This window comes from Tiliqua scincoides, chromosome 1 (genome assembly GCF_035046505.1).
Source record: "Tiliqua scincoides isolate rTilSci1 chromosome 1, rTilSci1.hap2, whole genome shotgun sequence".
NCBI classification, from domain to species: Eukaryota; Metazoa; Chordata; class Lepidosauria; order Squamata; family Scincidae; genus Tiliqua; species Tiliqua scincoides.
The window spans coordinates 291,930,177-291,949,592 of NC_089821.1; the positions used below are offsets into that span (position 1 = coordinate 291,930,177).

General features: G+C 44.9%; 1 protein-coding gene across 1 annotated transcript in view; it reads right to left on the reverse strand.

Annotated features, from left to right (window-relative positions):
* The window catches only part of GALC (galactosylceramidase), a 56,078-nt gene extending 39,653 nt beyond the window's left edge, over positions 1-16,425 (reverse strand). The window contains exons 1-6 of the mRNA XM_066628171.1: positions 16,297-16,425; positions 14,713-14,781; positions 9,265-9,328; positions 8,839-8,952; positions 7,823-7,962; positions 4,254-4,292 (exon numbers count right to left, since the gene is read on the reverse strand). Of these exons, the coding sequence (XP_066484268.1) occupies positions 4,254-4,292; positions 7,823-7,962; positions 8,839-8,952; positions 9,265-9,328; positions 14,713-14,781; positions 16,297-16,422 (552 nt within the window). The 5' untranslated portion in view covers positions 16,423-16,425. The remainder of the gene's footprint in view (positions 1-4,253; positions 4,293-7,822; positions 7,963-8,838; positions 8,953-9,264; positions 9,329-14,712; positions 14,782-16,296) is intronic.
* Between the last annotated feature and the right edge of the window lie 2,991 nt (positions 16,426-19,416).

Genomic DNA, 19,416 nt, shown 5'->3' on the forward strand with positions numbered 1-19,416 from the left:
CACGAACAGAAGATGTGGTTGAAAAAGCTTAGATGAGAGCTGACTGTGCCCTAAGAACATAAGAGCCCCGCTGGATCAGGCCAAAGGCCAAACTAGTCCAGCTTCCTGTATCTCACAGTGGCCCACCAAATGCCCAAGGGAGAACACAAGACAACAGACACAACCTGTGTTCTAGTGTCCACCCCTGCATCTGGCAATCAGAGGCAACCTGCCTCTAAAACCAAGAGCTTACACATACCTACTATGATTTGTAACCCATAATGAACTTCTCCTCCAGAAATTCGTCCAATCCCCTTTTAAAGACATCCAGGCAAGATGCCATAACTACTTCTTGTGGCAAACAGTTCCCAAACAAAGCCCTCATCTTCTCTGTTTAATAGCCACCCACTTTACATCCACTTTAATAGCCATTCACTTTACATACCAAGACAACAGCAAACACATACTTGAACAAAGGCAAATTTGCATCAGTTTACTTAGCAAGTACTTCCAGCCTATCAATTGCATCTCCATCTTAACTGGATATTTTAGGATTTCAGCAATTTTCTACAAACCTTTATCCATCAGAACTTCCTCAGGAAGTTTTGGTGCTTCTCAACACCATCACCACCACACTAACAATTACAGATAAACTGCTGGTAGTCATTCCATCTTTCGAGGGATACAATAGGATTTTACAATCGCTGACTGAAGTAACTGGTCAAGTTCTGCAGGCTGTGGATCCCTACACAATTAATCGAGAACAAGCCACAAGGAACACTATAACTAAGACTTACTTTTCAGGAAATATGCATAGGATCAGGCTTCAAGGTTCTTTAATTCTGACTTAAAATAAAGGCAGGTCTTTGGTGTTGCTTAGAATTAGCTTATAAGATAAAGACCTCACTGGAAAGCAGACCACAAATCAATGCTACAGAGCTGGTGCAGCACAGTGGCTAAAAGAGTGAGCTGTGAGTCTCCCAACTGCCATGATCTCACTTGCTGGCCTTAGGCAAGCTGCTTCCTCTCAGCCTTAGGATACTTGCTTTACAGGACTGTTGTAAAGTAAAACAAGTTGTGAAGTACTTTGCATACTCAGAATATCCTAGATAAATGTATTAATTAGTAGCAATCACCAGGTCTCACAATAATCTGCAATACTTCAGGCGTGGCCTTACCATCGATTTTTACAATGGCACTATAGCATTACAAAACAGCTAATATTATCATGGTGTTGTACAAATCGATGGTAAGGCCACATCTGGAGTATTGCGTCCAGTTCTGGTTGCCGCATCTCAAAAAGGACATAGTGGAAATGGAAAAGGTGTAAAAGACAGCAACCAAGATGATTACTGGGCTGGGGCACCTTCCTTATGAAGAAAGGTTATGGCGTTTGGGACTCTTCAGCTTAGAAAAGAGGCGCCTGAGAGGGGACATGATTGAGACATACAAAATTACGCAGGGGATGGACAGAGTGGATAGGGAGATGCTCTTTACACTCTCACATAACACCAGAACCAGGGGACATCCACTAAAATTGAGTGTTGGGAGGGTTCAGGCAGACAAAAGAAAATATTTCTTTACTCAGCATGTGGTTGGTCTGTGAAATTCCTTGCCACAGGATGTGGTGACGGCATCTGGCCTGGATGCCTTTAAAAGGAGATTGGACAGGTTTCTGGAGGAAAAATCTATTATGGGTTACAAGACCTGATGTGTATGTGCAACCTCCTGATTTTAGAAATGGGCTATGTCAGAATGCCAGATGCAAGGGAGGGCACCAGGATGCAGGTCTCTTGTTATCTGGTGTGCTCCCCGGGACATTTGGTGGGCCGCTGTGAGATACAGGAAGCTGGACTAGATGGGCCTATAGCTTGATCCAGTGGGGCTGTTCTTATGTCACAAAGGACAGAGTTTCCTTACCCAAAATACATTGGGTCCTCTTTATCTGCAGATTTGGAACCACTGATTTGCCATATCGTGGGTTCCGAACTTGCTTTTGGAGGACCCACTGACGACCTTATGAACATGATCTTTCTAAGGTTCTCTATGTGACCTCTGTGGGCTCAGAATAACTCCAGACACAACCAGAACAAGGTTCCAGTCACATCTGTAGGCCCTGCTGATTTAATTATCAGTAATGCAGATTTAATTATCCACAGTTTTTTATATCTATGGTGTGTCTGGAACCTGATCCCCACAGATATCAAAGTCCAACCTTTAACCTAAAAGTTAGACAGATTTCACAAGGCTATTGCAACAGCAAAACAGGGATACTGCATCCACCCTAAAACTTAAGGATAAGATTTTTATTTAAATCCAAACTAACTGCATAATGTGGAACAAACTGCAATGACACCAAGATGTACCTAGTTTTATTTGGCTTGAAATCATTGACAGCGCAATCCTAACTTGGCTGGAACAGGGAGGCTGGCAGGCCTGCCCTGTATCCAGTGCAAGTCTTGGGCTGCAAGCAGCTCAGCCTAGTGCAAGGGAGAAACGCTTCCCCTTACCCTGCGGACAGCTGCAGCCGCCCCAGTGGGTCTACTTGGATCTGCGCCACCTAAAGAAGTGATGCAGATCTGAGCAGCCCGGAGCTGCTCTGCCAGGGAACGGGGTCAGGATCCCGCACCAGTGCTGGGTCCTGGCCCCACCCCCTGCTCTCCTGCCGCCCACCAGCCCACCTGCTGCCCACCCTCCCCCACTTCAAAATGCCCTTGAGCTTGGCCAGCGTGGACCTACCTTGTTTTGTCGGCACGGAGGCTGGATGCAGCCTCAGCTGGCCAGGGCACATCCCCACGCCAGTCTGGCCAACACCTGAGGAGGCGCAAACATGCTTTACAGCACGTTTGCAACCCTCCCAGGCCTTGCGCCAGCCAAGCACAATGTTAGGATTGCACTCTTAGGGCACAGTCCTAACCAGGTCTACTCAGAAGCAAGTTCTATTTTGTTCAGTCAGGCTTAGGAAGGTGTGGTTAAGATTGCAGCCTTAGTAACATAAGCACAGGAGATAAAGATCAAAAGGTTACCATGGTAGTAAAAAGAAAGACATGCTAGAATGAATCAGCGTAAAGTCTATTAATACAAGCATATTTTAGCTCATATCCAACCATACACTTCTCAAAGATATTTGATTTCAGAGAAGTCAGCTCAGAATCCCGCACTGCTAAAATCTTTAGTACTGATGCATGCAACATTACAACAAAACATTAAATATTTCATTAAACAACATCAGCAAAGAAAGAAGGTGCCTGAAGACACGACTGAGATATAAAATTATGCATGGGATGGATAGAGGGATATTCTTTTCCCTCTCACACAATACCAGAACTAGGGGACATCCACTAAAATTGACTGGCAGGAGAATTAGAACAGTCCAAAGGAAATATTTCTTTACCCAGTGAGTAATCTGAGGAACTCCTTGCTACAGGATGTTGTTGGCAACCTTCAGTCTCGGAAGACTATGGTATCGCGCTCTGGATGGTGGTTCTGGCACAGCGTCTAGTGTGGCTGAAAAGGCCGATTCGGGAGTGACAATCCCTTCCACACTGGGAGCAAGTGCAGTCTGTCCCTGGTCTGTCTCCCTGGCTATGGGTGTTCCTTCTTTGCCTCTTTGCCTCAGACTGTTGGCCAAGTGTCTCTTCAAACTGGGAAAGGCCATGCTGCACAGCCTGCCTCCAAGCGGACCGCTCAGAGGCCAGGGTTTCCCACCTGTTGAGGTCCACTCCTAAGGCCTTCAGATCTCTCTTGCAGATGTCCTTGTATCGCAGCTGTGGTCTATGGTGATGGCAATGAAAGACTAGTGGTGCAATCCTAACCCCTTATGTCAGTGTTTTCCAGCGCTGACATAAGGGCAATGAAGTTCCAAGGTAAGGGAACAAACATTCCCTTACTTTGAGGAGGCCTCTGCGAGTGACACCCAACTGCAGGATGCAGCCCAAGTTCCACTGGTACCGCTATGCCAGCTCTAGAAAGCACTGATATAAGGGGTTAGGATTGTGCCCTAGATAGCTTTAAAATGGGACTAGACAGATTTACAGAGGAAGAGTCCATCGCAGATTACAAACCACAATGGGTATACACAACCTCCTGGTTTTAGAAGTAGGCTATCTCGGAATGCCAGATGCAAGGGAGTGGCAACAGGATACAGGTGTCTGGTTGCCTTGTGTACATCTTGAGGCCGGGGGGGGGGGTCACTGTGAGGTATACGAAGCTGAACTAGAGGGGTCTATAACCTGATCCATCAGGATTCATCTTATGTTTATCAACTAACCTACCTTGACATATTGTTGGTTACAAGTCCGTTCGTTCCAGATCTAAAAACACACAAAAAGAAACATTTAAAAGTATTGTTAGGCTTCTTATAAGCAAGTAACAGAACATCTGGGCCAGAATGGGAGTACAAGAACCCACACTCCAATCTAGATATTCCAAGACCAGTATTTGAGCTGGAGGACTAAAAGCTGTAGTCAAGCAGAAGACATTGCTCTATTAAACCAGGAAATACCATATTCAGCTTCCTACCTTTTACACCAGGCCAGCCAATCCATGGCCTTCAATAGTGCACACCTTGGTCATTTTGAAGGCTAAAGGGGGCTATGAGGACCATGCATGCAGTAGCTCAAATCCAAGTCCTGGAGCCCTAGAGACACACCCTATCTATAGTCTGTTTCAGGTGTAACCACAAGTAGTATTTGTTCTTACAGGTTTTATAACTGCTTCTCAAATAGCTTTATCCTACTCAAGGTTATATACACATTATAATTCATACAATGAAGATACACTGAAGCAGGTAAATACTACACTGTATGAAAATAAATGCTTTTCTACCTGTCTTCCCATCTAGCAGCAGTTTAACTTGTTCCATAAAACCTGCTATAGCTCAACAATTGACAGGGAGATAAATACCCATTTGATAAAAACATTTTTATCAACACCCTCTCTTATGACACTGCACATATAATATTCACCACAAAAATGCTACCAGTATGCTACCTGGGCAAATGACCCCTACTTGCTGTCTACAATGGTTAGTCCTACTTGCTAAACAAATTCAAGTACAAGTTCGCAATCATATTAAATACTCCACTTTCTGGGCCAGCATTCCTGGAGATCCTAACTTGCCCAGGAAAAGGCTGTCTCACTATAACATATGGGAAGAATGTATTCCGCCAAAAGCAATAATCTCAATGCAAGGAGTTCCATTTGCTTAGTTTATGAGACAGGATGGTGTAGTGCAGTGATGCTCAAAGTGGTGGGTTGAAACCCACCATAGGCAGACAAAACAGGTCATTTCCCTTTAAGGGGACTGACCCAGTAATGGGTGCTCCGGTGGCACCGCAGTGATCACGGGCACCCAGACAATTTGAGGGGGTCTGCAAGCCTTGGAAAGGGTCTGGGAGACCCGTAGCCCCCTCCACGTGTCTCCCCCAAGCTTTGTTTCACTCCAATCTGAAGATCAGAGCCACTTCTGCTAAACCAGAAGTCGCTCCAACCTGATTGGAGCAAAACGAAGCTTGGGAGAGACCCGCAGAGGGAGCTGCAGGCCTCCCAGACTCTCTCCAAGGCTTGCAGACCCCCTCAAGTAGGCTGGCAAGCCTCTGAGTGCCTGCAACACCATGATTGCTGTGACACTGCTGGGACACATCCCCTCTCCACATCCCATCCCCTGCAACCACTTGCAAGTAGTTCTCAGACTCCCGGCGAGTTTGAGAACCACTGCTGTAGTGGTTTGGGAGTTGAACTTAGACATGGAAGATGGAATTAGACGTGGAATCCCAGCTAAGTCATGAAGCTTCCTGGTTGACCTTGGGCCACTCACCATCTCTCAGTCTCACCTACCTCTCAGGGTTGTTGTGAGGTCAAAAGGATGGAAACAATTATGAAGACCACCCCTAAGCTCCTTGAGAAAAGGGTGGTATAAAAATGTGAAATTAAAATAAAATAAATAAAATCATTCTGACACACAACCGAATCTGGCTCCCTTGATTTACTGTTTTTATTGTTGCTAGCTGCCTTAGAGCACAATCCTGGAGTGCTGCTAGACTGGTGCAAGTCCCCTGCACCAGCCCAAGAATGTCGCAAACATGCCGTAGAGCACATTCGCGAGTACTCTAGAGATGGGCGTGCTGGCACAAGGATGTGCACTGGCCTCTCCATGCTAGATTCAGCTCTGGAAACGGTGAGTTCATTTTGGCAGAGCTAAATGAGCACAGGGGGTCAGAATGTGTGGTGGGAGGGTAGAACTGAGGTGGGGGGGTCGGGCGGGGGGGGTCCTTCAGGTGGTGGATTGGGCCTTGGAGGAGAGTGGGATCAGCTGCGGCAGTGCAGACCTAATCCTAAACCCCACTCCCAGGCCCTATAGCCTTACATAGACTGCTCAAACTTGCACCCAATGAATTCACTGATGCAGATCAGTAGCCTCACAGGGTGTGTGGGTGTGACACGGGGTAAGGGGAAAAATATCTCTGCACTCCAAGTTGCCCTCCAGTCAGCACCTACCTTCCGCTGCATTCAACCCAGGCCACTCAGCCTGCCTGTTCCAGTGCAAGTTAGGATTGATCTCAGCTGGCACCTCCAAAGGTGGAGTAGAATTTATTTACAATTTTTTTTAAAAGAGTAATTTAAATTATAAAAATCTGAGTGTTTACCTTCACAGAGAAAATGTCAAAATAATACTGTAAGATCATGAACAAGAAGAAGCCCCCCCCTTCCCATACTGCAAATCAAATTATATAATTTGCTTGACTGGAGACTTTGGATTTCCCCAAAATTAATCCCAGTCCTACCCACTTTGTATTTTTCATACAATCAACAATCCAGTGAACCAGTTGGAACCATTAAATTGTACAGAGACTGGAGCTCTCTGGAGCTCCATAGCCACAACTCAAGAAACACCTCTGTGGTTGCTGGCCACAATCTCTTTTGATGTGATTTTAGAAATGGGCTATGTCAGATGCAAGGGAGGGCACCAGGATGCAGGTCTTGTTAGCTCTTTGGCACAGCCAGGCCTGGTTGCAAACAGTTGGTTCAGGGCAAGTTGTAAACAGCTGTGATAGCTTGACTACCTGAAGCCCTGTGCAGCAAATCAACCAGGCAAAACCAGATTGGGTGCTGAATCCCATTTAAGCCTCTCCATGCAGCTCCACCTTGGCAGTGGGTAAACTGAGAAGCTACTGCTGGAGACCCTGTCTGAACAAACACTGAAAATGACCATGGATTGACTTTGCCTTAAGGAAACTGGACTATAACTAGGTAACTCTGAATTGCTGTATTACATGTGTATGACCTGGACTGCTCTAACTAGTCTGTGTATGGCTCTGTACTCAAAATACAATTGCTCTTGAAGACTCTGCTGTGTCTGCATGGTTGACTGCACCCTGCTCTGAAGTAGGACATACCTATGTTGTTACTTAACAGGTCTCTTGTTATCTGGTGTGCTCCCTGGGGCATTGTGGGGCCACTGTGAGATACAGGAAGCTGGACTAGATAGGCCTATGGCCTGATCCAGCAGGGCTGTTCTCATGAGTTCAATCTCAAGCATGTTCTCCCCCCCCCCAAATGCAAATTAATGCATGTAAAGTCAGCTCAGAATACATTTAGAAATCATAGTACTGCTTTATGATCTCTAAGAAAAAAAGTAAAAAAGAAGCTTTGTTTCATAGTTCTTCCCAATGCCTTAGGAGTACACCCACTCTAGGGACAAGCTGGCATATCGCAGAACAAGCAGAAAATCTACAGTGTTTCTGTTGATAAAATACTAGAAGAACAATTCTTTTTGGAAGGATCTCAAACATGAAGTGTGTTCAAAATATGAGAGGAAAGACTTAAAACACAAACTACTAACCCCAACATAATCAATGTCCAAATCATGGTATTTTTTAGCACCCATAATCCAGGAGACTACATAATAAACCGTGACATCTGGATAATTGTAAGGCCAGTTTTTACCCCGACCAACCCAGCCTGGAAAAGCCCATGGCAAGCCTGTAAAGAGAAAGGAAGATGCGTAAGCTTCATGTACAAAACATGCACTTCTTAGACAGCTGTCTACCTCTGTAAAACATAATGTGCAAAGAAAGCACCCAAATACTAAGGCTACAATCCTACATACATCTCAGAAGTAAGCCACACAAAAATCAATGGAGCTTACTTCTGAGCAGACATACACAGGTTAGCACATGGTAAAGACTATAGGAGGCCTCTAAATGCTCTTGAGGATCTCTGTAGCTCACAGTGGGTACAAAGGAACTATCTGCGCCACAATCTAGGCCGACTCACCCATGACTCAAAAGACATGGCCCACGTCAAGTGGTAGAGGAAGCAGCAGACTCAGGGCACCCCTTCACTCTGAGTCTGCTGCTGTTTCCCTCCACTTCACCCCACCCCACAAGGAGGGGAACTGCTAGCCAGGCAGCATGACCCCCACTGATAGAGATTTTAGAGGGTTAACTTATCTTCTCTTGTTTGAGAAAAATAACTGAAATTGGAGCCAAGAGAATGACTATTGATTCCCTTTAAAACAGGACAGGAGAGTTATGTCAAAGTGACCTAAAGAGATCATGATTGGCAGAACACGTAGATCATAACTTTTCCAGAGGAAGAATTCCAGGATCTTGTGTAACCAAAGTTGTGGGTCAAGAACACTATGAGATGCAGGACAGAATGACCTCCAAATTAAAGCTGGGACCATGCACCAGATCTGTCATAATACATTGCCAAACAGATATCATAAGTCATTTCCACTATTTTATCAACTACCCTTCATTGCACTGTGTACTGAAATATTCTGTCATTAAAACTGAATCACAAAGGTGTTTTCAAATTATAGGGCCAGAATGCTTGGAAGTCTGCAGTTCTTACCAATCAATTTAATGTTAGGGTTCCTCTTTTTAGCTTCCTTCATTAGCCACCATTCATAACCACGGAAAAAGTTAGCATCGTCTTCATAGTGCATGTGAGATGGCTCAGTCCCATCTAGGGGGGGAGACAAAACTCAATAAATAGCTCAGGATCCAATCCTTTCCAGTGCAGATGCAGTTGTTCCAACGGGGCATGCACTGCATCCTGTAGGCCCTATGCATCCTATGCATCCTATGCATCCTATAAAATCCTGTTATTTTGTTGTAAAGCAAGAATAGATTAATTTCATAAAGACTAAAAAAAATAGTAATGTCACAGCATTGAAGGCTGAATTAGGCATGTTGGCAAATAGTGTTTGGAACTAAAATGCCCATAGTATTGCTGAAAACCTTACATTATTAAATCTTGTTCCTCAGTTACTCATACCTGTTGTTTGTGCATCACCACCAATCTCCACTTTGAGGATATGCAAAGCAGCACCAAAATTTGGCTTTTAAAAAAGAAAAAGAAAAACTACTGTTAGACCACATAACAAATATATGTATACAGCACAGTGCATCACTGAAGCGGAAGCCAGTGTATTATCACACCTTCAATGAGTGTTCATCTGCTACTATCAATGTAGCATTTTGGTGCTACTTGAGAGCAGCCTGAGATGCTGCGTTGGTGTGGCAGAAAAGCCATGGCAAGAATTAGACAACAGACACAGGTTTCAGAGAGGTTGAAAGTGCTGGAAGCAGGAGCAAGAATGAAATCAAGGGAGAAGTGAAGTGCTCTCCCAGCTCCTGACCCAGCTTTTTATTAAGTCTCAAAACACATGATATAAGGTTACGCAGTTGGGAAATTTCCACAAGGATGCTTCATACTAGCTGCCTACTAGCTAGTTCTAGCTTAACCGCAAACACATTCCTAGATCAGATTCTCCTTCATAGCATTCTGCTGCTCACAGGCACAGAGTTCAATGACCCAACATATTTTCAAGGTTGGTTGAGTGTGCCCAACTGCGCAGGTGTGCCTGATTGTCCTTGATGCCAAATATGCTAAGACATATTAAACTTTAGTGCCTGTGCATGTGTATTTACTACATATCAACACCTATTATTCCTCAAATTAAAAACAGTGAATAGTTTTTGCCCTCTGATTTATACAAGTGACTGCATTGGGTAATAGTTTTATTTCTTCCTCCCTGTAGTCAATGTACACCTTTTCTCATAGTTCTAGGCAATCGAGCAAAGAATATCAGAAGGACCCTGTTGGATCAGGCCCAAGGTCCAACTAATAACAATAAACTTTATTTTTACCCCGCCTTTCTCCCCAAAGGGACTTAAGGCGGCTTACAACAGGTTAAAACAGATTTAAAACATAATTTAAAACAAATAAAATACATATTAACACATATCATAAAAACAACAGTCAGATAAAAAATAGTCAGGTAAAAAGAGCATAGAGCAGCAGCAAATCATACAAGAATCAGGCCTGTAAAAAATATTAAAAGATGTTAAAAAGATGTTAAAAAGGCCGAGAACTCAGAGGGTTTGTTTAAACAGAAGGGTGTTCAGGTCTCGCCAAAAAGTCTCAAGAGAGGGAGCCATTCTTAAGTCAAGGGGAAGGGAATTCCATAGCATTGGTGCCACTACTGAGAAGGCCCTATTTCTTGCTGCCGCCCCACGTACCTCCTTAGGTACAACAGTTGCTTCCCACTATGCACACAACATCAGTTACGCCACAGTACATTTTCCCTAAGCACAAAATGACCTTGGTGCAAAAGCAGCTGAAATAAGTGGCTCCACCAAGGTCAGGTGGAACAGTATGACAGTGATGATCCTTAACTATACTGATAAGTGCACTACAGCAGTGGTCTCTAAACTTTTTGGCCAAAGGGTCGCAACAAATATCCGGCACAGTGTCGAGGGCCGGAAAAAAAATTAAATATAAAATTTAAATAAATGCATGAGAGATGGCACTTGGATGAATGAACAAATGAACAGGTTCAAATGTCCAGGACTTCTCCAAGCACAAACATAGCCCAAGAAATAAAGCACACACTTAAATGGACTCCCATTCCCCCACCCCACAAGCACCACTCTGGTTATGTTTGGTCAACTGGGTCAGAGGCTCTCAGGGAATCAGAGGCCAGACAGAGCCTGACTACGGGCCGCATCTGGCCCCCGAGCCAGGGTTTGGAAACCCCTGTGCTACAGCAAAGTACAAGCTGCACATACAGTCTCATCTTATGTGGAAAGCAGTTGCAACAGCACAATGCTATTCTTTGAGGCCTTGAAAGGGATCATTCTTTTTCTGCTCAACACAAGCAGAAGGTGATTTTCATCTCATAAATTACACTGTTCATTTCAATTATCACAGTAATAAGTCATATTCCTCCACCACCAACATAAAGTATGAGAAAATTTCTTGTGCAGATTTGCTGTTTTATAGCTTGTTATAAGATGCACAGGTGCAGCCCAGATACTACAAAACAAACAGTACCATTAAGAAAATAAGAAGAGCCTGGCTGGATCAGGCCAAAGACCCATCTAGTCCAACTTCCTGTATCTCACAGTAGTCCACCAGATGCCTCACACAGGACACCAAGATACCTGTATCCTGTTGCTCGCCCTTGCATCTGGCATTCTAAGGTAGCCCACTTCTAAAATCATGAGGCTTTCAACCTGTGATGGACTTTTTCTCCAGAAACCTGTCCAATCCCCTTGTAAAGACATCTAGGCCTGGTGCCATCACTACATCTTGTGGTGAGGAGTTACGCAGACTAATTACACACCAGGTAAAGAAATATTTTCTTTCTAATTCTCCTGACACTCAATTTTAGTGGATGTCCCCTGGTTCTGGTGTTGTGTGAGAGGGAAAAGAACATCCCTCTATCCATTCTATTTATCCCTTGCACAATTTTGTGTCTCTCAATCATGTCCCCTGTCAGGCGCCTTTTTTCTAGACCAAAGAGCCCCAAACACTATAACCTTTCCTCATAAGAGAAGTGCCCCAGGCCAGTAATCATTCTGGTCACTCTTTTCTGTACCTTTCCCATTTAAATTTGATATATATGTATACTGAAATAAGCCCCAATGAGTTCAACAGGACTTAAACTCGAGTAAATGGAAAGTTACTGATGGCAGAAGCCAAAGTTACTTTCAAGTTTTACAAGTTATGATTCATAGCAGTAAAATGTTATCAGCCATGCAACTGCTACCCACAGGGGAGCATAATTATCTCATGTCTTCTCAGTAAGACATGAATCATTTTTCAGTTTGTTTAATTATGGTTTAAATTTTAAAATGCAAATTTCAAAGTTTCCCAATTCCTTATTGCCATTGCTTCCCATCCCTTCCTAAGCACAGAGAATGAATTAATACGTACAATAACATATTTATTGATTTATTTTACTACATAAAATTATCTTGTTGAAAAGTGGTATATTATAATAATAATATCATCAAATTAAAATTTCCCTGTGTTGGATTCCCTCCAGACATTAGATATCAGCCTGGAAAGAAAAATCTTACAATAGTCCCAAAAGGAACTCAGGACTCATTACATGATCAATATTTTATTTATCTTAATTTATGGTGTGCAGGAGACATGCATCTAAACATGAGCACTTGGTGCTGCCTGCCTTAAGAGCAAAGGGACATAGCTTGGCTATTTAATAGAATGGGGGGCAAAAGATCATAGATCCACAGACCAGGAAAGTCACAATTTTTACTGAACCAGGTAATAACACCTGTCCCTTTCTTAAATGAACCATAGCATTTAAGGCTCTAGATTTGACATCTCAAATAGTCCTTGCCACCCCTGATTAAGCGCCCCTGATTAAGCACCCCAACTATAAACAAGTCAGTGGTCCTCCAACCAGTGACTGCATCCCCAACTGGGTGGGAAAACCAGGCAGAACCCAGAGCAGTCCTCAACTAACAACAGAAGATTCCCTGATTCAGTCACCCCACCAAAGAATCCTACAGGATTCCATGGGGTAAAAATCTGTTAAAAAAAAAATAAAAAAAAAATCCTTTGCTTTAGAGCCTTGCATTGTTCATTCCCTGACCAGCTTGTTATGCAGTCCATTCTTTGTTTTTTACCCACTATTCTGCCTTACTGTCAGTCTGCAAAGTCAACCTAGGTAACAGCCTAGAACACTGGTCTCCAAACTGCTCAGTACAAGGCCACATCATATATTTTACACATTGTTGCAGAAAAAGAATCAGTTTTATAAATGAATGGAATTTAAACGAATGAATTTTACTTGGATTTTTTTTTTGTAAGCAGCACAGTATGATTCAGAACAAAAGAGAAATGTGATAATTACAAAGAAACAATGCCGTGCTCAAACTGAAAAAATATATATATATATAAAGTAAAAATGACAAATGTTAGCAAAAAAAATTAGCAATAAAAATATTTTAAGTTGCTGTGGGCCAGATGTGGCCCCCTGGCCTAGAGAACCTGAGGAGAAGGAATTTCCATGATAACGGAGCTGCCACCAAGAAGAATTCTTTACACCAGTGTTTATCAACATCTGTCCTGTGCCATACCACTTCACATGGCCCACTAATGTGAAGTACCACCAGAAGCAACTGGCAAAGACATCACCAACTGGTGATGACATCAACTTCTGGGTTGGGAGGCCAGATGCAACATGACAAACACCAGTAAGAGGCTCAGGGTGGACAGAAGGGCTTTTCTGAGCATGAAAAAGCATGCTTTGGAGCTCTGCTCACCAAGCCTCTTGCTGCTGTTCGTTGTGTCATGTTCTGCGTCTCGCGGCCAGGCAGCAGGTGACTGAACAAGTACAGGTGAGGGAACAAGTAGCACCAGACACCACCTCAAGTACCACTGGTTGTTCCCATTCCACTAGTTGAGAAACACTGCTCTATCTCACTATAATATCTACTATAACATGCACTCTCACTGTAACATGCACTCATATCTCACTATAACATTAAGCAGAGACAGAGCCATTCAAGCCATACTCCCATCTGAATTAAAATCATAATGGCTTAAAGGAAATCTCTTGAGATGTGCAGGGTCGAAAATACCAAGATGTGGATCAGAATCAACACTTAAACTGCCTTCACAAAGTAATAAGAAGCTTTTACAGGATCATCTAAGCAAAATTCTCAGAGCCAATCAGCAAGTCAGAAAAGGGGTTAAGACTCAGATCTCCAAGCTCAATCTCTTGGATCACAGTTGCCAATAATCCAAATTAACCATGTGTTATGATGGTTACTTTAATACAACCAGATGTTAATAAAGTGGTATGCTTTAGGTCATCATGACCATGTCTAGGACCATGTCTAGGAGTATGTGCTTCGTAAACACAAAAGTGATTGTTAAAATTCTGTTGGCATCCTTCAGTCTTGGAAGACTATGGTGTTACGCTCTGAATGGTGGTTCTGGAACAGAGTGTCCTCTCCAGTGCACGAAGCCTGGGTAAAGTAGGTATGGAGGACAGGCTGTTACCCATGCAGCAAATCCCCCCTCTCCACGTCGCTGAAATGGTCCAATGGAAAGGCAAAGGCCAATATGGTTGGTTCCAGCGGCGTCGCAGGAGTTGCCAGAACGTGACTGTGTTCAGCCATGAACTCCCTCAGGAACTCCACACAGCAACTGTTACCCTGCACATGCCCAATCTCATCTGATCTTGGAAGCTAAGCAGAGTCAGGCCTGGTTAGTACTTGGATGGGAGACTGCCTGGGAATACTGGGTGCTGTAGGCTTATACCATAGTCTTTTGAGACTGAAGGTTGCCAACCACCACCGATTGTTAAAATAACTGACAGAATATTAAGAAACAACAAATCCAGGTTAATTCTGGGAGAGGTACCACAATTCATATTTATTGGAACAGTAAAATTGTTACCACCTTAAAAAGATAATCTAAGATCTGCGAGCGATAAGGTTCTGGATAATTCCCTAGAAGCCGGGAAGTAGCCTGCAAGAAAAAAAAAATCATATTGAATAACTGATGCTCACAGAAGCTAACAGCCAGGATTTCTCTGCTCATACAGTATAACCATATTACTCCCATTTATATTTCCACCAGCTCCGCAAACCTCAGAACACTACAGGGGACTTCACTCCTGTTTTTTACACAGGACCTTTTCTTCCAACTTCATCTGACTACAGATGTTCCAGTTCAATTTCCCTGCACCCCAAAACACAGCATACGCTTTTACACCACGTGCCTTCTGCACAGCCCCATCCATTACTACCCTCTGCGGCCCAGCTTCTCACAACCAAACCCTGACATATGCTTATCTAGGGTTGTGCTTCACAGTCATCTGCACACACTCACTTCATCCCCAACTGCTCCTTTCAGACAAAGCCTCATGGCACCATAAGTCCTAAGATACTGCCTTCCCTCCCACTCTCAACAGCATTACCACCAGTGGCATACCTAGAAGGGGTGCAAAGCACTAAGTCTTGCAGGGAGCCTCACCACAGCCTGCTAGGGGCCCTGCTCCCTCCCCTTCTGAGTCATTCCAGGAGGTGATTGCAAAATGGAGGAGGAGCTCCTTGTATGCTCCCTGCAAGACTTAGTGCTTTGAACCCCCTGCAGCTATGCCACTGTGTACCACAAAGCCATTCTACATGTAACGCACCCAAAAAAAGGCTTCACCTTTGGGGCTTCTTGACTGGCTCAGCTCAATACAAGGACGGGAGCGTTGGGGGGGAGAAGGGGGGAAGGAACATAAGAAGATTCCCACTGGATCAGGTCAAAGGTCCATCTAATGCAGCCTCCTGCATCTCCCAGAGGCCCACCAGATTGCCTCAGGGAGCACCCAAGACAACAAGAGACCTGCATCCTGGGGCCCTCTCTCACATCTGGCATTCTGAGATAGCCCACTTCTAAAATCAGGAGGTTGCACATTACACATCATGGCTTGTAACGCGTGATGAACTTTTCCTCCAGAAATGTGTCCAATCCCCTGGCATCTAGGCCAGGTGTCATCGCCACATCGTGTGACAAGGAGCTCCACAGACTAACCACAAAGAACGATTTTCTTTTGTCTGTCCTAACTCTGCTGACACTCCATTTTAGCAGGTGTTCCCTAGAAAGAAGAAGGGGAATCCCCAGCCCCTGACTCAAGGCCTCTGAGAGGAGGGTGAAGGGGGGGCACCGGGCCTGGGGTCAAGGGGGGGCCACGAGCCAAATGCACATGGAAGAAGGAAAGCTGCTAAAATCCCTCTCGGTGCCTTTGCCTTGACTGCATGGGGCAGCCTGTGAGCGGAGCAGCCTGGCTGCAGCTGGGGAGGTGCTGGGTCTGGTGGGTGGCTGGGAGAGATCACCCCACGCCTGCCCACTCCGGCCACGGCAGGACCAGGGGAGAGGCAGGGCTGTGGCCAGCTCGCAGCGCTCGCCTGTGCACGGCACGCGCGGGTGCCCTTCTGGGGATGCCAAGGGAGGGGACGCGCGCAGCCTTCCCGGGCAGCCCGGCTCACGCACCCCGCCGCCGCTGATGGCTCCGATGCCGTCGAACTCTGCGGCCAGCCCGACCGTGTCATCCAGCTGGCAAGCGCCCGCCAGCACCGCTGCGCCCAGCTGGAGCGCCAGGACGCGCCACAGCCACATTCTGCGGAGAGCACCGCAGGGGCAGAGCGCAGCGGCTGCAGCAGCAGGAGGATGCAGCGCCTCTCGCGTTCTAGAGCGGTCATGTGCCTTCCACATTGTCACCTGATGGCCCCGGGAACAGGCTAAGCCGCAGAGCGAGGCGGGGGAGGAGGCTGAGCCAGCCCTGCCCTGCCACGGCGTCATTTCCCCCCTGCTCTGCTCTCTCCTCCCTCCTTGCGGTCGCTTTCCTAAGCGAGCCTCCCCTCTTGCAGCCCCAAGCACCGGCAAGCCTCCCTTGGTGGCTAACGTAGGCCTAGGCGGATCTACTCAGAGAGTAAACCCCAATAGGATTTGTTTACTCCCAGGTGCAGGATTGCAGCCGGTAGCGTAGCTCAGGGGGTGTGTAGGGGGTAGCGATTGCAAGCTTTGGAGGGGGGGGCAACAAGCTGAGCTTGGCACTAGTGGCCCAAATGGTGAAAACCTTGGTATGTACGAAGAATACCATGCCCATTGGAAAGGGGATTTAATGCTGAGCGCAATGAAACAAACCGCATTGGAATATCTGCATTCTATCAAAAGTTATGGCCAGTTCACCAGAATGAGCCTTTAGTTATTTGATTTTTCTCTGTAAACCACTTTGTGAACTTTTTGTTGAAAAGCAGTATATAAATTCTGTTAATAATAATAATAATAATAATAATAATAATAATAATAAAGTTTTAATCTTGAAAACCTTGATAGGTACAAATAATGCCATCATGTGATATGTCATTGGAAAGGCAATGTAATGCTGAATGCAGTGAAACAAACCATGTTGGAATATCTGTATTCTATCAAAAGTTATGGCCAATTAACCAGAAAACTATTTATTAATAAACTAAATTGATTTCGTCGTGGGGGGGCTACAAAATCTTCTTTGACCCCTGGTAGCAGATGCCTTAGCTACGCCACTGATTGCAGCCTTAGGGCCCAATCCTATCCAAATTTCCAGCACCAGTGCAACCACAATGCAGTCCCAAGGTAAGGGAACAAATGTTCCCTTACCTTGAGGAGGCCTCTATGATTGCCTCCCCACCACAGGATGCAGCTCACGCCCCAATGGCACAGCTGCACTGGCACTGGAAAATTGGACAGGATTGGACCCTTTGTCTTCCAAGAGGGGCATGTAGGCTCAGGGTGACCAGATGTCATAACCGCAAAAGAGGACAAGGCACCCCAAAATGTAGGATGTCCAAGAAAAATATAAGACATGACAAAATAAAAACTAAAAACACTTGTATATTGATTTCATGTGGTTAATTTAAACACTATATTACTTATTATTAAATTTAAAACTATATTGCGTATAATTTTTTACAACATTGTCCCTGGAACTTCTTGCAGGATGAGGAAGTGCACAAGGTTGGCAACCTTCAGTCTCAAAAGACTATGGTATAAGCCTACGCACCCGGTATTCCCAAGCAGTCTCCTATCCAAGTACTAACCAGGCCTGACCCTGCTTAGCTTCCAAGATCAGACAAGATTGGGCATGTGCAGGGTAACAGTCTGTAGCTTTCACAATTTTTTACATATATTTTATTAATTACAAGACAGCTATGCACTGCCTGTGGGGGCCCGCTCACAGGGAAAAGGAGGACATTTAGGTTCTTTTCCAGGACAGGAGGCTAAAAAAGAGAACATGTTCTAGAAAAAGAGGATATCTGGTCACTGCGTGCAGGAGAGTGCACTATAGTGCAATCCTAGGTTCATTTCCTTGAAAGTAGGTTCTGCTGAATTCAGTGGGGGGCTCCCACTTTCACTCAGGTTACCAACCCTTACTGCAGCTTTTTCCTGGAGACACTTTTTCCCAATAAGATGATATGTTATTAAACCAAGGAAGGAGATCCTCTTAAAATCTCCAGGACGGCTTCAGTAGCCATCTGGAGACAGATGAGAATTCCAGAAGGCTCCAACCTATTCCTAGGATGTTTGCTACCCCAGTATATATGTGTGGGATTGTAGACCCACACAGGAGATCTGGTCTAGAGGGTAGAGCCTCCATTTGCCTGAAGATAACATCTGAAGGTCGCCAGTTCGAGGCCACCGGCACAGTGAACAGCAAGACCTTGAAGCAGCTGACAAGCTGAGCTGAGTTATGCTGAGTTATTCCACCTGCTCTTTGGCCGCTGTCAGCTTGTGTGGGAGGAAAATGGAGGCCAGAATGTGATACCAGATCATTAAAGATCCATCTGAAATGTTGAGGTTCTTAAAAGACAGAACCTTCTTCAATTGTAAAAATCTCTATTGGGATTTAGTATAGCCTGCCTATGTAAACCGCCTTGAATTAAAGTCTGAGGAGAAATCTGATGACCAAGAAAGGTGGTATATAAATACCTGTATTATTATTATTAGACCGACCCTCTGTACATTTACATTCTAGAACAGGGGTCGGCAACCTATGGCTTGTGGGCCGGGTCCATCCCACCACCCAAAGTCCTCCTACCTGCATGGAGCTTGGCTTAGAAGACAAATTGTCCTACCTTTCCCCTGCAAAGAATGCCAGAGCTGCCCATTTGGGCTCATGGAGTGTATGTTCCACTGCCAAAAGGTCTCCATGAGCCCAAACAGACAGCTCCCCCATTCTCCATCTGGCATGCAGCAAACTGGGCAGGCAGTCTTGCCTCCCAAGCTAGACTCCACGTAGCTGCTTTCAGGAGCTTGGCAACCCAGAAGTTTGGTGATGACGTCACCACAGAACATCTGACCCCTTTTCTGAAAAGGTTTCCGACCCCTGTTCTAGAAGTACAATCAGATGCAAGGTAAGATCAAACATTCTTAAGTAGGTTCCTAAAAACAAATAATAATTTCTAATAGAAGTGTTACAGGCAGTCTGATTCAGAAGCCTACGCATGACAGGTTATTGAAGAGTGAAAAAGATTCCCCAGCAGTGTGTAATGAAGGAAGAGACCCATCCTTGGTATGAGAACAGGAGCGATCAAGTACACAAGAATGTCTTCCTTATTTACATCTCCAGAG